Raw genomic sequence first — 17,072 nt, 5'->3', positions numbered from 1 at the left:
CGAATTACAGCTAAAAGGGAGATTAACTGTTTTTCCACAATACTTAATAACTTGACATAATACAAAAGACAATGAAGCATAAAAAATATTTAGCAGCATTGGTAAAAGGGAGCAAGCTATTCTTGATGAAAGAAAATACCACGTAGAACTTATTGCTTTGGATGTGTTATCGAAAGTCGTATTAAAACCAAACGTTAGATCTAAAAACCACGAATCTCTTACATTTTGATCAGTAAAAAATAAGCTGGAATTAATGGTACATAAAATCATAAAAATTATCAGAATCGTTATTGTTGCAAAATTACTCATCAGAACACACTTTTTCACAAGATCTTCATGTGATTGTTTTAATGATGTGATTCTTTGCAAGAGTCGATTAATCTTTGTTCTTTTCAAGTAAAGAATGATCCAGTTTACAGCAGTAAGCGCTCTATAAAGTACGAAGCACGCTATTGCTTTTCTTGACTGAAAATCTGTGTGCTTATACTTCAATTCAGCTATATGTAAAATAATTGAATAAATCAGCACGCAAGGTATAAAGAAAAGGAATGTCCAATGCAGAGAAATTTCTAATTTCGATTTGAAGTTCATATCAGCACATTTAATTCCCAAAAGAAACAACAGATTTAAAAGGATGTTATGTTCGTGAAAGTAAGAAACAAAGTCTGCTTTTGCGTTCGAGATTCTGAACTTCATTTTGGTTTCAGGATGCACAACACAAAAAAATCATTTGATATGAGAATTTTACAATAGTTATTGTACTTAATTGAGTATTTTCAACTCGAAAAGAAGTGAAGTTATTATGTGTTTTAAATCAGATTTAAGTGGATATCTGCAAGAGGCGCCCACGTGTGCGTCGTACTGATTGGCTTCTGAATCGACAATTGCCACTATTCGCCTTTGATGATGTCACTTGCACGCATGCAATAAATTCCAATTGTTAAAGGAAATATTGTCCTAAAGCATTCAATTTTACACAAAATATAGAAACCGAATTTTTTTTTATAGTCATATAGATAGAAGGCTTTTAATTAAAAACGAATTTTGCAATCAAAAAGAACAAAATGTATCATTTTGCGGGAAATACACAATGAAAGCTAATATCTTAAACTGGAAGATTTTTTTTAAAAAATGACATTGATTTAAGGCATATATATTTTTATTCTGCAGCAAATATACATCTAACCTTTCAAACTGTCATCCTTTTCGAAGTTTTAGACACATATTGGTTCTTTTTAACTTTTCAAAGTTCTCAGAATATAAGAAAATTAAATTACATAGTTCACTTTAATCATATTGATATTGATTTCGTTCTTAAAGATCGCATCGATAATTTATTTTATCGAACATCTAATTATTAATTTCACTAGTGTGTATAAGAAAGAAAATGTTTTCAATTTCTTATAACAGAATATCGAAGAACTTCTGATAAGACAAACTTGGCTAAGCTAAAGTAACCTATGCTCAAATAATGAGAAAATAATAAATTAGAGTTGTTCTTTTTTTTCTTTTCTGAAGTACCATTTCAGTTTTGTTGATGTAGCAATCATGACAAATTTAATGCAACGCCTAATCATGATTTTATACAAAAAATCATTATTATCGTAGTAAAGAATCTGTTTTCTACACTTTTTCTACTTGTTCTTATTTGTTACAAATCAGTAATAACTCAAATTTATAAATTTCTAATGTAATAAGACTTATTAATATTAAATGCAATTTTATATTTACTATTTTTAATTTTTGTTGAGTACATAAAATGTATGATTATAATAATTACTTGAATTGACATATTTCGTTTTCTCTTATTATTTAGTGAATTTTGTTTGTGCTGAAAATAACGTGGTGCAGTTAAATTAGTTTAAAAGCAAATGTTCTCATAAGGTAATGAATTTTTTAAGTTCAAATTGTTAAATAAACATTTAAAAAATTCATAAAAAACTGAGTAATAACAATTAGGACAAATAATAGTAATTTTAATGAAATTTAATTTTAATTTTAATGAATTAGAACAAAAAGACAATTTTCTTTTCTTTCAAGCAAAAAATTTACTTAAAAATGCTTATTTACAAATTCAACTCAGAATATTCGATTTACATTTGTAAGACAAGAATTTTAATTCCTTTCTAGTTCTGTTTTGGCACTTGTTTCCTTGGAAAATATATTTTTTTAAATCATTTAAGATAAATTTAATTTATATAGTGTTTTTTAAAATGACAAAAGTTCTGTTTTTTTTTGAATAGATGAAAGAAATTCACAATATATGTTATCTAAAGTTAAGATTAGATGAAATGAAGTTAGACATTACCTTTTGCAAAAACAGTTTAGCACTTGCAGAAATTATGGATTATAACTAATCATGAAATGAGTAATTAGTTGAGTTTAATTTGACACTTGTATGGATAGAGGAAAAACAGAAAGAACCGATCATTAATGGATATGGTTTGACAGTCTATAGAGGAGATATTAGTATAGATTGTTGATGTTTATAGTAAAAATAAAAGAGTAACTTATGATACTAGTTATGGCAGAAAACTTACACTGAGTAAAAAAGCATGATAAAAACTACCATAATATGGTAAGATTTACAATGCTTTTGGATCTATGGAAATATCAAAAATCGATCTAATTTTTACCGAACTGCTTTGGCAATTATTTTAGTTAAATAACAATAGCTTTATAATTCATGATAAAATTTATAAATGTGGCAAAATTTGTTAATTTTATTACTATACCTTAGAGCAGTGTTTCCCAAACTTATGACTTCTGTGTACCACTAATAAAACAAATTAATGCATTTTTTAATACAAAAAAAATTGTACAAAAATTAAAAATCACAATTGACTGTTGACACCAATAATTATTAACTGTTAATGTTGCAAAAAAAAAAATAGCCAATAGAAAAATACGTCATAGTAAATTTTCATGGCTAACTTTCCTTAAATAAAATTTTTTGATAATTTCGCTTGTCACAAGATATTTCGCATAAGAACGCGTACCCCCTCTTAAATGTTCTCGTACCCCTGGGGGAACGCGTACCACCCTTTGGGAAACACTGCCTTAGAGCATGATATAAAAATCACTTATTCGGTGAAATTTACTTTTCAGTTTTGTATTTTTTCTAAATATATAGCAATAAGAACTATAATGTTAAAAATCTGGATTTCCGATTCCACATGAATGTTTAAATACCGTAAACAGTAAAACCTCTCTGGATCTACCACTCCACAGTAATAGAGGGTCGTTAATGGAGGTTGGTCGTTCTAAGGGGATACTTCCATTGATTTCAAAATGTTATCAAAGGTACATAATTTTTTGCAGGGGCTTTTAATTTAATTATTCTCGGTGTCATTCTTTGGTGCGGAAACGCCACTTGTATTGGCTTCATGAAAAACGGATTGATGAAAAAAATGTAGTGTCAATAAAAATGATCCCTACTCGAAAAAAGAAATTTACCACTTTTAAATGAACAAACAATTATGTTTTGTTTGAGTTTGCATTTAATTTCATATAAAATTAGTTTACTTTAAAAAATGAGAGATTTGTTTCAGGTGCTTAGTTTTGTGCATAATAACTTTATTCTTTCTAATTTAATTTCTTACTCTAAAGCTAAATTATTGATAGCATCGTCTTTAGGGCACTCTGACTGTAACATGAGATAATCTCTTTCAGCAATTGTCAAAAAGAGCTCTCTAAATAAGAGCCACTTACAAATATTTTGAATACAGTTGAATATACTTATTTGTTTTGTTAATATTTTTTTTTAAAATTTTGTTACTTTTTCGAGTTTCCTTATTTGTCAGGAGGCTGGGAGAGGTTTAGATGGTCTCCCCTAAATCTATTCTTCAATATAAATTCCATGGAAAAAATTTCTTGCCACCCAAAAGTGGTCTTAAATAGAGGAGGTCTCTACACAGAGTGGTCTTTCTGGAGGGTTCACTTTATTTTGGTTTTTATTGCCAGAATTATGTTTATTTATTTGTTTATTTCTTACCAGAAATGTTATTACTATGCAGTACGTTAGTTTTACCACAATCTTTTTTATCCGTGTACACTGTTACTCATGTTGTTAAATTTAAAAAAATGCCAATCTGAAGGAATTAATTTACTTTTTAAAACAGAAGAATCAGAATATTTGTTTAATTTATTACTTTAAAAAAAAAATTATGTTCAAATAATGAGTTTGGCAATTTTTTATACATTTCTCAATAATATTAGCGCATTGTAAAAGGCATACTTTAAAAAAATATTAAGTGTAATTTCGCTATTACTTTTTTTAAAATTTTTTGAAAAAAAGACAGGTAATGTCAAAAATTTGCAAAAAGTAATGCCTAAACTGCTCAATCATGGTTATCTGCCTTACAGTAGTAGTAATGACCTGGCAGTAATATTCTGTTAAAAACAGTGTATGTTAATTTGCATATTTATTAGCGTTTCATCTTTCGAAGGCAAAAATGTGAATATATTTTGTAAAAATAATCTTATAGAATGCCTAATCTCTTGAAGATTTGACATAATATAGTTACTTGATAATTTTTCTTTTACCAACTTATTAGTAAAGATACTATACCGCATTCTTGAAATCATATTATCATAAATATCGATGATTATCTTAAATATTGTAAGTGTAAAGTAACATCACTTAAATTAAACTATAGATAAAAAAAACTTAAAATAATGACACAGTAATAAAATTAAGGAAAAGGAAAATGTACAGACTAAAATTCAATACTTTAAATCACAAATATGTATAGCATATTAGCACATAGTTGTATGTTAACATTTTAATTTCGAAACTTATTAAAGTTTTAAAAAATGGAATGCATGATTTTATATCTTCCACTATTTCTCATACATAACAGGTGATGAAAAATTTATTGTCTAAATAATTCATAGAAAAAAATTCACATTTGCACTGAAAAATATTATTATTCTAACAGATCTGTTCAATGATGGTTTGTAATATTATTTGTACTTTTCGTAAGGCTATTTGAATAAATCAGCTCTTTGTTTGGAAGTAGCATCATTTCGCAATGCGCTGGGTCAATTAAAAAACTACAATATTTTCCAATCAGTCTGGCACCTTTTAGGCTTAAATCAGCAAGCCTGAATACCTTTAGGGTTATAAGAAAACATATCCTTCATAGCTCGATAACATTCTCAGTCTTATTTATTTTCAGTCAGTTTGCAATAAGCCTAGAGAAGTGAAGGCTTATTGTAAATGGCCTTTTTTAAGTTTCATTGCAATAAACCTGGGCAAATTCAGTTCAATTGATTCAGTTTAATTTTTCCCACATTTTCTAATTAGCCTTAAGGCATACAAGCAATTGTAATAAGCTTTAAAAAATATGAGATAGTAAATTAATGCCGATGACTTTTCCAATTACCCTGGCTTATAGCAAAATACTAGTAAACATTGAAGAGTGCTGGATTTTTTAAACAAACCTACAACATACTATACATATACATTTATGACAATTAGTAAAAAAGTAATAATGACAATTGGTGATAGAGGCATACTCATATTAACAACAAGGATACGCCAAACAATTAAAAATGCTGTTTGCTGGACCTAAGTTAAAATCTTCGTATTTACATATTTATTTTTTCAAACACTAATTTCTGACACTGGATGGTAAAGGTGGCATCTCTTCCTTGCTGTTTTTAATACCGTAGAAGAAGTAAAGTACCAAACCTAGAAGGAGAAAAATATTTCGAATATTGAATTTACAATATATTAGATATTAATTCGTGAATAAAACATTTTAATGTCTTAGTATCTAATAAAGTTCAAAATTGAAGACTGCGGAGTTGAACACTGGTAGTCGTGAGCTCAAAAATTTGGACAGCTGCTCAACGACAATTATGAAATATACATAAAAAAAAATGATTATTCATTATTATTTTTGGCAATGGTATCTTCACACAATCAATTCCTAAATTATACGAAAACGCACAGTTTGATTTCTGAATTCGTTAAAAATTTATGGTAATACAAGTCGTTTAAATCAAAAGTCTGATTAATAAGAGCTGAATAATAATTAGAGCTAGATGTATATTTTTCGAGATCTATCGACTTTCGCCTACATTTATTTCATAAGTAAATTCTATATTAAAATACCTTGATTTTTGTATATTTTGTTCTTTATAATAACACGCAAGGATGAGTTAGCTTGGTTGATAGGGCATTAGGCCCATGTCCAGGTAATGCGTTCGATCCCAGCCGGTCGAAGAATCCCCGTGTGGTAAATGGTGACTGGTGCACGTTTAATATGTAAGGTTACAAAGTCCTCCAAGTTCACATAACGAATCAATACACCTGGGGAATACTGAGTTGGTGATTGATCGTTCTCTGGTTTAGGCTAAAATTACGATATGTGGGTGAATGGATGCATGACTAGATCTGTCCTTTAAAATGGGGTGTGACGCGTGTGTGCGGCTGAAGTTATATTCTTGGCCAGAAATGGCGCCACTGAAAAACTCGAAACGCACCCTCTGCCTTAAATTCGCTTGGTTTCACAAAGCAGGTTTGCTGTTATTGGAAAGTGGCATTAGAAATAACAATAATAACACATACCATATCTTAATAAAGTTTTGTGGAAATTCATGAAAATGACTGTATTACGCATTGTGTAAAGCGAGATCCTCATTTTAACGTTTTTTTAATCATAACTTTGGCAAAAAATGAATTCCGAACCACAAATTATCTACATATTTTTTTGCATTGGTTTATCTTGAAAAATCCTAATGTAAATAATCTAAAAAAATAATGAAACTAATATTAAAAAATTATAAATAATAAAATCTTTCTAGTTGAAATTTCTCCAAAATGTGACTGGTTATATTTAAGGTTTCGCATTAGTCTGGAACACTTATAACGTAAAATATTAATTCACGCTATTAAGCTTCATTTTTGCTACTCGCTAAATAAAAGGCTAATAATATTTAGCCTTTTATTAAGCGAAACAACTGCTGTGAGTTTTGTATGCGAGTTTTATGCATCGGAAATTTTAAAGAAATGATCAGCATTTTCTGTATCAGATGTTCTGTGTCTGCTACATAAATGTATCTGCTACAAAAGTACTTTTTTTCCTTCAAAGGTCTGTTTTAATAAAATAAAAGGTAAAAATTGAGACATATAATTGAGAATGTCTGAACTTTATATTTTTGATTTGTTTTTTTTTTTACTGTGCTGAAAATGTCTTTTACTAACTCAAAACAGAAAGAAGTGAAATTAAATGACTTCACATTTCGCCAATGTATTGAAAATGACTGTAAAGGACTTTGAGATTCAGCCTGGTAGTAAATGTTGCAAGGCTGATGATGCAGTTTAAAAAAAAAAATCATACAGTTTCACAAGTTTCCGAGAAATGAAATACGTTTTTTTTTCCAATGGGAAATGCTAATAATAATCGCTATGTTAAACCTGTTACATTTGAACCTAGAATAGTATCTGTTATGAATAGTTTCCTTCTATTATGAAATATTCTATGGCAAACGTCTGTTATTCCGCTATTTAATAACAGATATGGGTTTTTATATTAGGTATGGACAGATACGTTTTTTTAACATATAGAGTTTTTTAATGGTTAACATATTACATAAAGATGCTGTTACAAACATAGTACGGATTTTTCAACTTCATGTGATAATGATATGGATTTTTAGCTTCAAATTTTTATACTATGTGGATTCTCTAACTTTAAATAATACTCCTATAACGATTTTTTGACTTAAAATAATAATCTTATGAGGGTTTATCAGCTTGCAAGAACAGTCACAGAATTGAGAAAAGAAGAATTTTTTTTCAGCATTTCAACCAAGCTTTAGGAGAAAATATTATTTATCAATTAAATGGGAGAGTTTGATATTTGTTTTCAAGTAAGCTTAATGCGAATGTTATTTTAAGGACTACTAAATTGATAAAGGGAAAGTGCCACCTTCCTCATCCTTAAGAAAGGAGACATCCCAGAGTGCTCAAACTATAGCTTACTTTACACTCTCTTTACAAAATTTTCTCATATACACTCTACCAAAAATTTATAAAGTGCAGACAGCATAGAATAATTCTATCAATCCGGCTTGTCTAAAGGTAGATCTACTGCCGAGAAAATAATTAACAAGAGACAAATAATGGAGAAAAAAACAATAACAGAGAATTCGGAATTTATATCCGTCTTCCATTGATAGATTTCAAAATAGTATATGATTCAATGAATCTAAAACAACTTATCGATTCAATGAATGAATTTGAAATTCCAGAAAAACTTATTAAATTAACTTCCATAATCTAAGTAAAGATTTAAATTAGAGGGCAAAACCAGAATAACTTATTGGAGCTTATCAATATAATGAATGGATTGAAACAAGATGATACATTGACTTGAATTCTGTTTCTAAAAATCTTCTAAATGTAAATCTTGAAAAAATTATCAGAAGCTCCAAAGTAAACATAAGAGGGAATATATTCACCAAATCTTTACAAATACTTGCTTTTGCGGACGTCGTAGATAATATAGCGAGAACACCAACAGCCCTCAAACTGCATTCATTTCTTTGGAAGCTGAGCCAATTAAAAGGTAGCTTAGCTTTTACTGAAACCAAATATTGGCCATGAACCAAATTAAAATTTAATCAACATTCCTTTGAAAAGTGCAAAGATAAATTGAAGTAGTTAAATATTTTACACACTCTCAAATAATTCAGAAAATACTATAAAATCAGAAATCCATAGCGGAAGAACACTTTTTAACCAATGCTCCTTTGGAATAAGGAAATTTTTAAAGACAGGTTTCATAAAAATATCAACTAAACCGTCTATTTGTAAATAATTAATCATCTATTTTAAAATATGCAACTGAAACATGGACAATGGCTGACGAAGAAAAAGAACAACTTGCATTTTTTGAGAGGAAATGCTTAAGACGTATTTTTGCTGGAATTCAAAGTGGATAAACATCGAGAAAAAAGGAACAAATATTGAACTGTGCAAAATCTACAAGGGATCGGATAAAGTTCTTCAACATCCAAGAAATAAAATGGGCTGGTCACATTATCAGAATGCACGATACCAGCACCACGGAAAAAGTTTTCATTGCCACACCAGCAGATACTCGAAAAAGAGGTTGTCCAAGAATCAGATGAGTCGATTGTCTGTAAAGAGATTTGAGCATCCTCAAAGTAACCGGATGGGAAGTCCATGGTTAAAGATAGGGCAGTTTGGAATATAATTCTAAGAAGGACCAAGGCCCACATACTGCTGTAGTGCAATTGAAGAAGGAATGAAATTGATAAATGATACAGATTATAAGTGACGTGATTGATAAGTGAGAAAAGTGAATTCAAAAGCATTGGTGTATTAACTTATTTCACAAGCAAATTAATCCATAAACAAGTCAGCATTTTGCAAAGAAAATGACCTATGTCATAAATTAAAAGAAATATGAAGAAAAATGATAAATAAGGTACTTCTTTATCACTTACCGACGGCTATCCATATAAATAATCTGACCCATGTCGCAGGTTGCAAATTCACAATTAATATAATATTTACAAGAATGCTCATTGCTGGTACTAATGGAACGATGGGAACCTGAAATAATTTATTGCATTCAGTAAAACATATTCATTAGATTTGATTAAATAAAATGAATTTAATAGTTATAGAATAGTAATGAATTTAATAGTTAAGTTCCAATTTCTGGTATAAAATTTTTTCGCTTAAATATTTTTTATAATTTAATTCAGGGCTCAAAAACTTCCATTCACTAGCTCACCATTGACGATCAAATATTTTAGATTGGCGAGTAAATTTTATTTACCAAATTATTGAGTTTGAAATTAAACTACATATGCTTACTACATAATACATGCATTAAACTACATATGCTTACTACATAATACATGCATTAAACTACATAGCTACATAGATTATCATCCCTCAATCCAGAGGCAACTCGAAGTGTTTTGAAAGCAAGTGGTGGCATTTTTCTTCCATTTAGAACAACAAAAAAAGGACCAGGTTACCCACTTTGCAGCATTCATGAAACTATTGTTTTTGAGACGTTGAAATTTTATGACAACCTTATTTTTTTTAATTTATTATTACTATTCCAATAAATACTTGTCACCAGAATGTTCTTCATACCGCATCTGCTAGCATTTTAAAAACTATTCATATTGTAAATAACAGGAAAGAAAAATTTTAGTCTGGCCTTTTCTTTTTGCCTGGAAATTGTTCAGAACAGAAATTTCATGTCCTGGTTTTATTAAAAGTAAATTAAAATGTTTTAAATTATTTAATAGGGTTAACAAAGTTCTTTTTAATGTATACACAGTATTACGAAAAATTAATAAACATACCTTATAACAAAGAGGACTTATGGACTGTTTGTGAATTGAGATAGTGAAGAATGATAGAATGAATCCTACAAGAAGGATAACTACAATAATTATGGCCCACCAACAGTCCAAATAACTGGAAAATATCCGTATAAAACCACATAGTAAAAAAGTTGTTACACAGTAGTATACCACAGAGTGGGTAACTAATTTTCCAGGACTCCAATCAATAAAGCGTTTCATCCACTCAAAATTGTCTCTCAATTCACCACCGGTATCAGTTAACGGAATGGAATTACTTTTGATGGGATCGTCATTCTGCGTGAGTTCTAGAACGTCTTTTTCCGTCAAATCAGAAGGCTTGTATCTCAAGATAATCACGGAGGCACTTACCACAATGTATGCAAAGAGTGTCCCGATAGATATTACTTCCACTAAAGCATTGATGTCCAGTAGTAATGTTGTAATGAAGGATAAGAAAGAGAATACATACATAGCCCTCAGCGGAATTTGAGTCTTTTTGTTGACTTTCGAACAAAAGTTCAACAGAAGACCATCGTCTGCCATGACGTAGATTACGCGAGTCAAAGCGAAAAGACTGCCAATAATGCCTGTCGATGTGCCACAAACTGCTCCGACAATAACTGCTATTTTTGCCCATTCTGCCCCGTGAGAGCCTAATGCTTCTGGTATTCCGGACTCGTCTTGAATATCCTTATAATTTACCATAAGTGTAAGAACTGTAGCTGTTCCTATATAGCCAATAGCAGCTATACCCATTGCTGCCATGGTTGCCCTTGGGATAGACTTTTTGGGATCTTTTGCTTCTTCGCTACATGCAGCAATAGCCTCGAACCCAATGTAAGCATAAAAGCAAGAAGCGGATGCTTCGAAAACGCCAGACCATCCGTATGGCATGAAACCTCCTGTTTCTGGGTTGGTCCAATTCTTTATATCAGCAAAGTAGGCGCCTACTCCAATAATCAAAATGATAACTCCTATATTGATAACGGTAAACAAGTTGTTTAAATAGGACGTCATTTTGACTCCAAATGAAAGGTATATCACAAATATGAAAAGAATGAAAACGGCGAAAAAATCCAAGTAATCTGCAATCATAGGTGCTTCTATAGGTCCTGTAAAAGACATTGTACCATTTTTGATGTGGTATCCTGCTAAGGAGTCTATGTAGGCACTGGCAGCTCTCGCAGTTGCTGCTGCACCTATAGTGTGCTCCAATGCCATGTTCCATCCTACTAAAAATGCCCACAGTTCACCTACAGCCATATAGGTATAAGAATAAGCTGAGCCTGATTTCGGATATCTCACTCCCAGTTCAGCGTAGCACAGAGCAGCTAGGAAAGATGCAAAACCACTGAACAAGAAAGCTAGTACTATGGCTGGGCCAGCCATACTTTTTGCTACTGTTGCTGTAAGTACATAGACACCAGCTTCAACCATATGACCCACAGCCATCAGAGTTATGTCTAAGGTACTGAGACATCGCCTCAGATTTGTGTCTAGAGCTTTACCAATATTGGTTTTTTTCCTAGTCAAACGGGAGGAAAATTCGAAACATTTTGTCGACCAATTTTTTCTTCCCAGTGAAGTACCTAAAAAGAAGAAAAAAATCGATAAATTTAAATAAATATGTTTAACCACAGATATTGTGAACAGAATTGAAAAAATCTAATTGATGCTACGATTAATTTGTATGAAAAGAATAATAATATTATATCTGCAACCACAATACTAAATAAATAACTGTTTTACATGGTTAATAAAATAATATTTTTAATATAAATTTTCGCAATGGTTATTTTATTACAGAAAATTTCATCTTTGCGACGCTTTGTAGGAATAAATATATTTATTGTGTTCTATTAAACTGGGTGTCCCAAATAAGGTGATATAAGAGTGATTCAGAAAGCATAAGGTGATTCAGAATAACATAGCAACATATTGTCAGAAACATCTTCGTTCGCCCTAAGTGATGTTGCTCAACAAGAGCATTGGAGGAGACAGACATGCATTGCCGCAGTCATTTGAACTGTCATAAATCTGCCAAGCTGATGGACAATTTTTCTACTGTTTGTGCATTTTTCTCAGTCAATCGGGTCAAATGGATCATAGGTTAGAGTCCCCCTGCCGTCAGGCTAAGCTAGGGAGATTTTCGAATTTTCCTCTCCATGTAACGCAAATGCGGATTAGTTTCATCAAAAAGTCTCCAAGAAGGCAAATTTCTCCAATACTCGATCCAGGAGTTCCCTTGTCTTCTGGTTTGGGTTCAAAATTACAGGGTTTACGGAGTTGAGGATTAGAAGTCGTAAATCCAAAAAATTGGGTCTGATGTTCAACTGTTATAAAATTATAAAACGTTAGACTAGGGAACTCCTGGACTAAGCATTGGGAAAAACTAGTCTTCGTGGAGGATTTTTCCGATGGAACTAAGATGCTTATGCGTTACAAGGGTGGGAAAATCATGAAAACCTAACACAGCTAGACGGTAAGGGTACTCTAACCCATGATCCGTCTACCACCGAAGATATTTTACGTCAGCACTGTGGTCGGTGCGGGATTCGGATTGACCTGCCATCGATGGAATTCGAACCTGAGTCACCTCAATGAGAGCCGAGCGCTCTATCTCATGATCCATCACGACTCCTTTACATAAAGTTATAATAATTTCATATTTTATTAAAAAAAAATATCTTTCATTAAAAAGTATCGAAATTTAAGATGGGAAAAAAAAGAAAAATGAGATGACAGCAAGGAACAGAATGCGGAGCTTCCCAGTAATTTAAATAATAGACCATTTAAATTTATTTACCTAGAACCAGACAGTTTTCATAAAGTTTACTTCACAATCACGGATTTTGTAACCAATGTAATTAGAAAAGGGAAAAAGAAAAATTTTTGCTATTTATGGTCGAACAACTTTGAAATTAAAAACTAATTTTCAAGCTATCATAGCGCCTCATCAGAAAGAATATCATTCATCATTTATGTTGCAATTAATTAAAACAGTGTAGGGAATTATCTGTTTTGGCTGTCACTACAATTTGAAGCTGTGTCTGGTATAGTTAATGATTTAATTAAATGCTGGCCAATTGTCAGTGCTAAACGAAAAATCAAAGCTGCTCGCTCAAATTAAGTTATATGATCAACTTCATGTTTCGAAATTTCAACAACTTGAGTATATTGCATCAAATACCACGTAAATTTATTTTAGACAAAGAAAAAGACATTTAAACAAGAAAAATAAATTGAACATTTTCTTGTAAATCTTTTTCTTTTCTTAAAAATCTTCACGATTTAAAAAAAATATCGTTAATTGAATAAAATAATACAATAATTTAAAATTAATTTAATTTTAAAGAAATGAATTAGTTTAATTTTAAGGAAAAAATCATAATTTAATGTATTTAAAAAAGAATTAAGAAGTTATATTTGCCATGATTTTTTTGATTTTTATTTACTAGATTTTTAGTTGCATAAATATATTTCAGACAACGAGAAACAAGATTTCAAAAGGAAAATAAAAAATTGAAACTTTCTTTGGGAATATGTTTTTTTTTAATCATGAATTTAAATAATCATCAATTGAATAAAAATAATTAACGAATTTAAAATTAATTTTAAATTAAAAAAGTAAATCAATTTAAAATCTAAATTTTAAAAAAAGAATTAAAAAGATACATTTGCCATGATTTTCTTTAAATCTTTATTTATTAGATTTTATATTTATTTTCCTATTTTTATTTAAATTTGTTGAGATTAGTATTGATTTTTAATTGTTACTGGTTATTATTATTTTATTTTTAGTTTATAATGTTACTATCTAGTGTTTATTATATTCATAATCTTTCTTTACTATTTTTATTCACTACTTTATTATTTTTTTCACAAAAATACAAATATACAGACAATAGACAATTCGTTATTTGACAGTGTCGTTTTGCTTACTTCGTAGCTCTTGTTTAGCTACTACTAGAGCTGCACTATACTAAAAACAATTCCGGATCAAATTACGGTATAAAGTACTGGCACTTTGAATGCATTATCCGTAAAATCCATTTTGCCGTAAAATCCCTTTTTTTTAAAAAAAAAATAATATACAGTAATTTGACAGTTTAATTACCGTAAAATCACTGAATTACTTTCATTAAATATATGTCAAAACAGATTTTTTGTTCCGTAACATAATCCGGAAAACAAAAAAAAGGATTTTACGATAAAAAGTACCAATACCCTGAGGTCCGGTACTTTTTACCGTAATTTGACCCGCAAATGTTTTACATTGTAATGAGCTTTTGGAGATAGTTAACTATGTATTTCCGAAACAAGCAAAGGAGATAGAGGGTATTTAAAATGATTTTCCTTATTTTTGATACTAGAAACATCATTTTGGCGTATCAGTTATTCTTATGCAACATAACTAACGTACCAAGTTTCAAATGAAAACATTAAAAAATATTTAAGATGTTAATTAAAATATACTTTTTAAAACATACTTTTAATTAGATATAAATAAAAGAGTCCCTTAAACTACAAATCTCTTAAAATAATGTTAGTTTTTTTTTTAAAAAAGTTGGTCACGAATGAGGTTTAGAACAATTGTTGCTTGAAATAATTTCGAAAATATATGTTTATATGTATAAAAATAATAAAATTTTGAACTTTCATAAAATTTTTATTAAAGAAGAAAAAAACTTTTTCAAAATAATTTACGGTTAAAATTTAAATTTTTGAATTTATTTCAAGTAACATTTGTTGTAAATCTTATTTGAGACAATAAAATAGAAAAATTTAAATGTTTTGAAAAAAAACTGTTGCACAGGAGATATTTTTATTGTAATTGAATTAATAAATCTCTTTCTAAATTAATCGAAAAAGCTTATACATTCCAGTTCCTTTAAACAAATAAACAGGTTTTCTACAATTTGCTCACCGATTTTGAATTTAATCCCATCCAAGCCCGAGATCGACATAATTTTTTGAGCTCGAGTCCGACATTAAATTGGCCAGGTTCAGGCCAAAATTTTTAAAAGACATTATCTGAGATTTCCTACTTCCAAAAGAAGAAATTTATTACTATTTAATTAGCTATACTTAATAGTTAAACCATCGGTAATAGAATAATATAATTTGGGTCAAAGCTCTCGGGCTCAATCTGATTTTCTGTCATCTTCAATCATTATAGAGGACACTAGGGACAAATAAAGGTTTTAAATCATTTAAGACACTTAAGGCGTTTAAAAAAAAAGTGAATGCAATCCATTTCCGGCGGGCAAATAGGCTCCTCCCAAGTGACGTTGCAAGTACGAGGAGTAGGATTGAGAGATAATAGAATCCTATTCATTATTAAGATTATGTCATTGTTCCTCCAATAATTCAATCGGTAATGCGCTTTAAATTATTTTTTATTTTTCAATAATTTTAAATTCTTAAATTTTTGAACTAACGTAAATGAATTTTCGATTATTTTTAAATTTATCTATATAAATATATGCATGATAAATACGTTAATGAATATTTTTTTTAATTATTATCGGTCGCATTTCAAGGATTTTGATATTCAAATGAGAAATATTTGACTTTTCTTTTTAAAGGTTGAAATTGGATAATGGTAGTAGAAGTTAAAATAAAAATATCTAAGTTCAACGATTCAAGTATTTTTCGATTATTATTAAATAAAATAATAAAAGATAACAAATATTTATTAAAAGTTATTTTATGCCTAGAACTAGCTTTGGATAAACATATTTTACATTTGCGAGCAAAAATTTTTCAATTTGCTTAAAAAGTTCACAAGATATGACGAAATACCCAAAAAATAAACTTAACATAAAGAGGTCCAGACTTTGGATTGCCCTCCTGTCCAAACTATTAGAACATGCTCCCCAAATGTATTTGCTTCCCCCCCCCCGTATATCGGGATTCAAAAATCCGAATTCTTCGAAAAAAATTTATTTTATTCATAGAAAGTACGTTTTTGCGTTTGATTTCGTAACTTAAAATATCGTACTGCACCAATTAAGTACTATATATGAGTTAACCCTCTCAAACCATTAAGATTGAGTAAAAGAACGTGAAGATCCGATCATTAGATAAAAAGTTATTCAGGGTGGTCTACTTTTTAAATTTGAACACTGTGCATCGTTGTATTCTTGTATTATTTACACCCACCATTAAGGAAAAATTATTAAATCAATAATTAAATAACTTAGCTCTTATCTTTCAATTCAATAAAAAAAACAATACTTTCAACTCAGCTTTAGATTAAATTATATAATTCTTAAGCAAATTAATTAAAAATAATAATTTTAAAAGCATATCAGTATATCAAATTGTGAGTAATTACAGAAAAAAATTAGAATAAGGATAAAGAATCTCAATTTCCACTCAAAAATGTCTTCATTTTTTCTCTGATTGTATCATGTTTTAAAAAAATAATTTATAGAAAAAAGTATTAAGTAGTTAGTTAAAAATTATGGTAGGAAAAAAGACATACAAATCAAAATACTTAGCAACATGAGAGTAAATGTATCCCTACGAAATGGGATAATCCTTAATCTTATTGCACACCGCGTGATCAAGCTGTTGACCTTGGGAAAAGCCGTAAATAGGTTTTTGTTTATTTTTTTACTCTCTTTCCTGCCTTAATGAATGGTCAAAAAGAAAATGCTTTTCAATTTTTTTCACTCAAATATTACAACTTGGTAATTCGC

At 29.7% G+C, this 17,072-nt stretch overlaps 1 protein-coding gene across 2 annotated transcripts in view; it reads right to left on the bottom strand.

Moving 5' to 3' along the window:
- Positions 1 to 4,710: 4,710 nt before the first annotated feature.
- Positions 4,711 to 17,072, bottom strand: part of LOC147806301 (cationic amino acid transporter 4-like) — a 31,945-nt gene continuing 19,583 nt past the window's right edge. For both annotated transcript variants that reach the window (XM_087169131.1, XM_087169130.1), the window contains exons 2-4: positions 10,363 to 11,954; positions 9,484 to 9,592; positions 4,711 to 5,695 (exon numbers count right to left, since the gene is read on the bottom strand). In XM_087169131.1, coding sequence (XP_087025257.1) covers positions 5,616 to 5,695; positions 9,484 to 9,592; positions 10,363 to 11,954 — 1,781 coding nt within the window. In that variant the 3' untranslated portion in view covers positions 4,711 to 5,615. The remainder of the gene's footprint in view (positions 5,696 to 9,483; positions 9,593 to 10,362; positions 11,955 to 17,072) is intronic.

The sequence above is a fragment of the Parasteatoda tepidariorum genome, chromosome 8 (genome assembly GCF_982258835.1).
Source record: "Parasteatoda tepidariorum strain Cologne lab strain chromosome 8, Ptep-v5.0, whole genome shotgun sequence".
NCBI lineage: Eukaryota > Metazoa > Arthropoda > Arachnida > Araneae > Theridiidae > Parasteatoda > Parasteatoda tepidariorum.
This window is presented reverse-complemented; position numbering and strand designations above follow the sequence as displayed.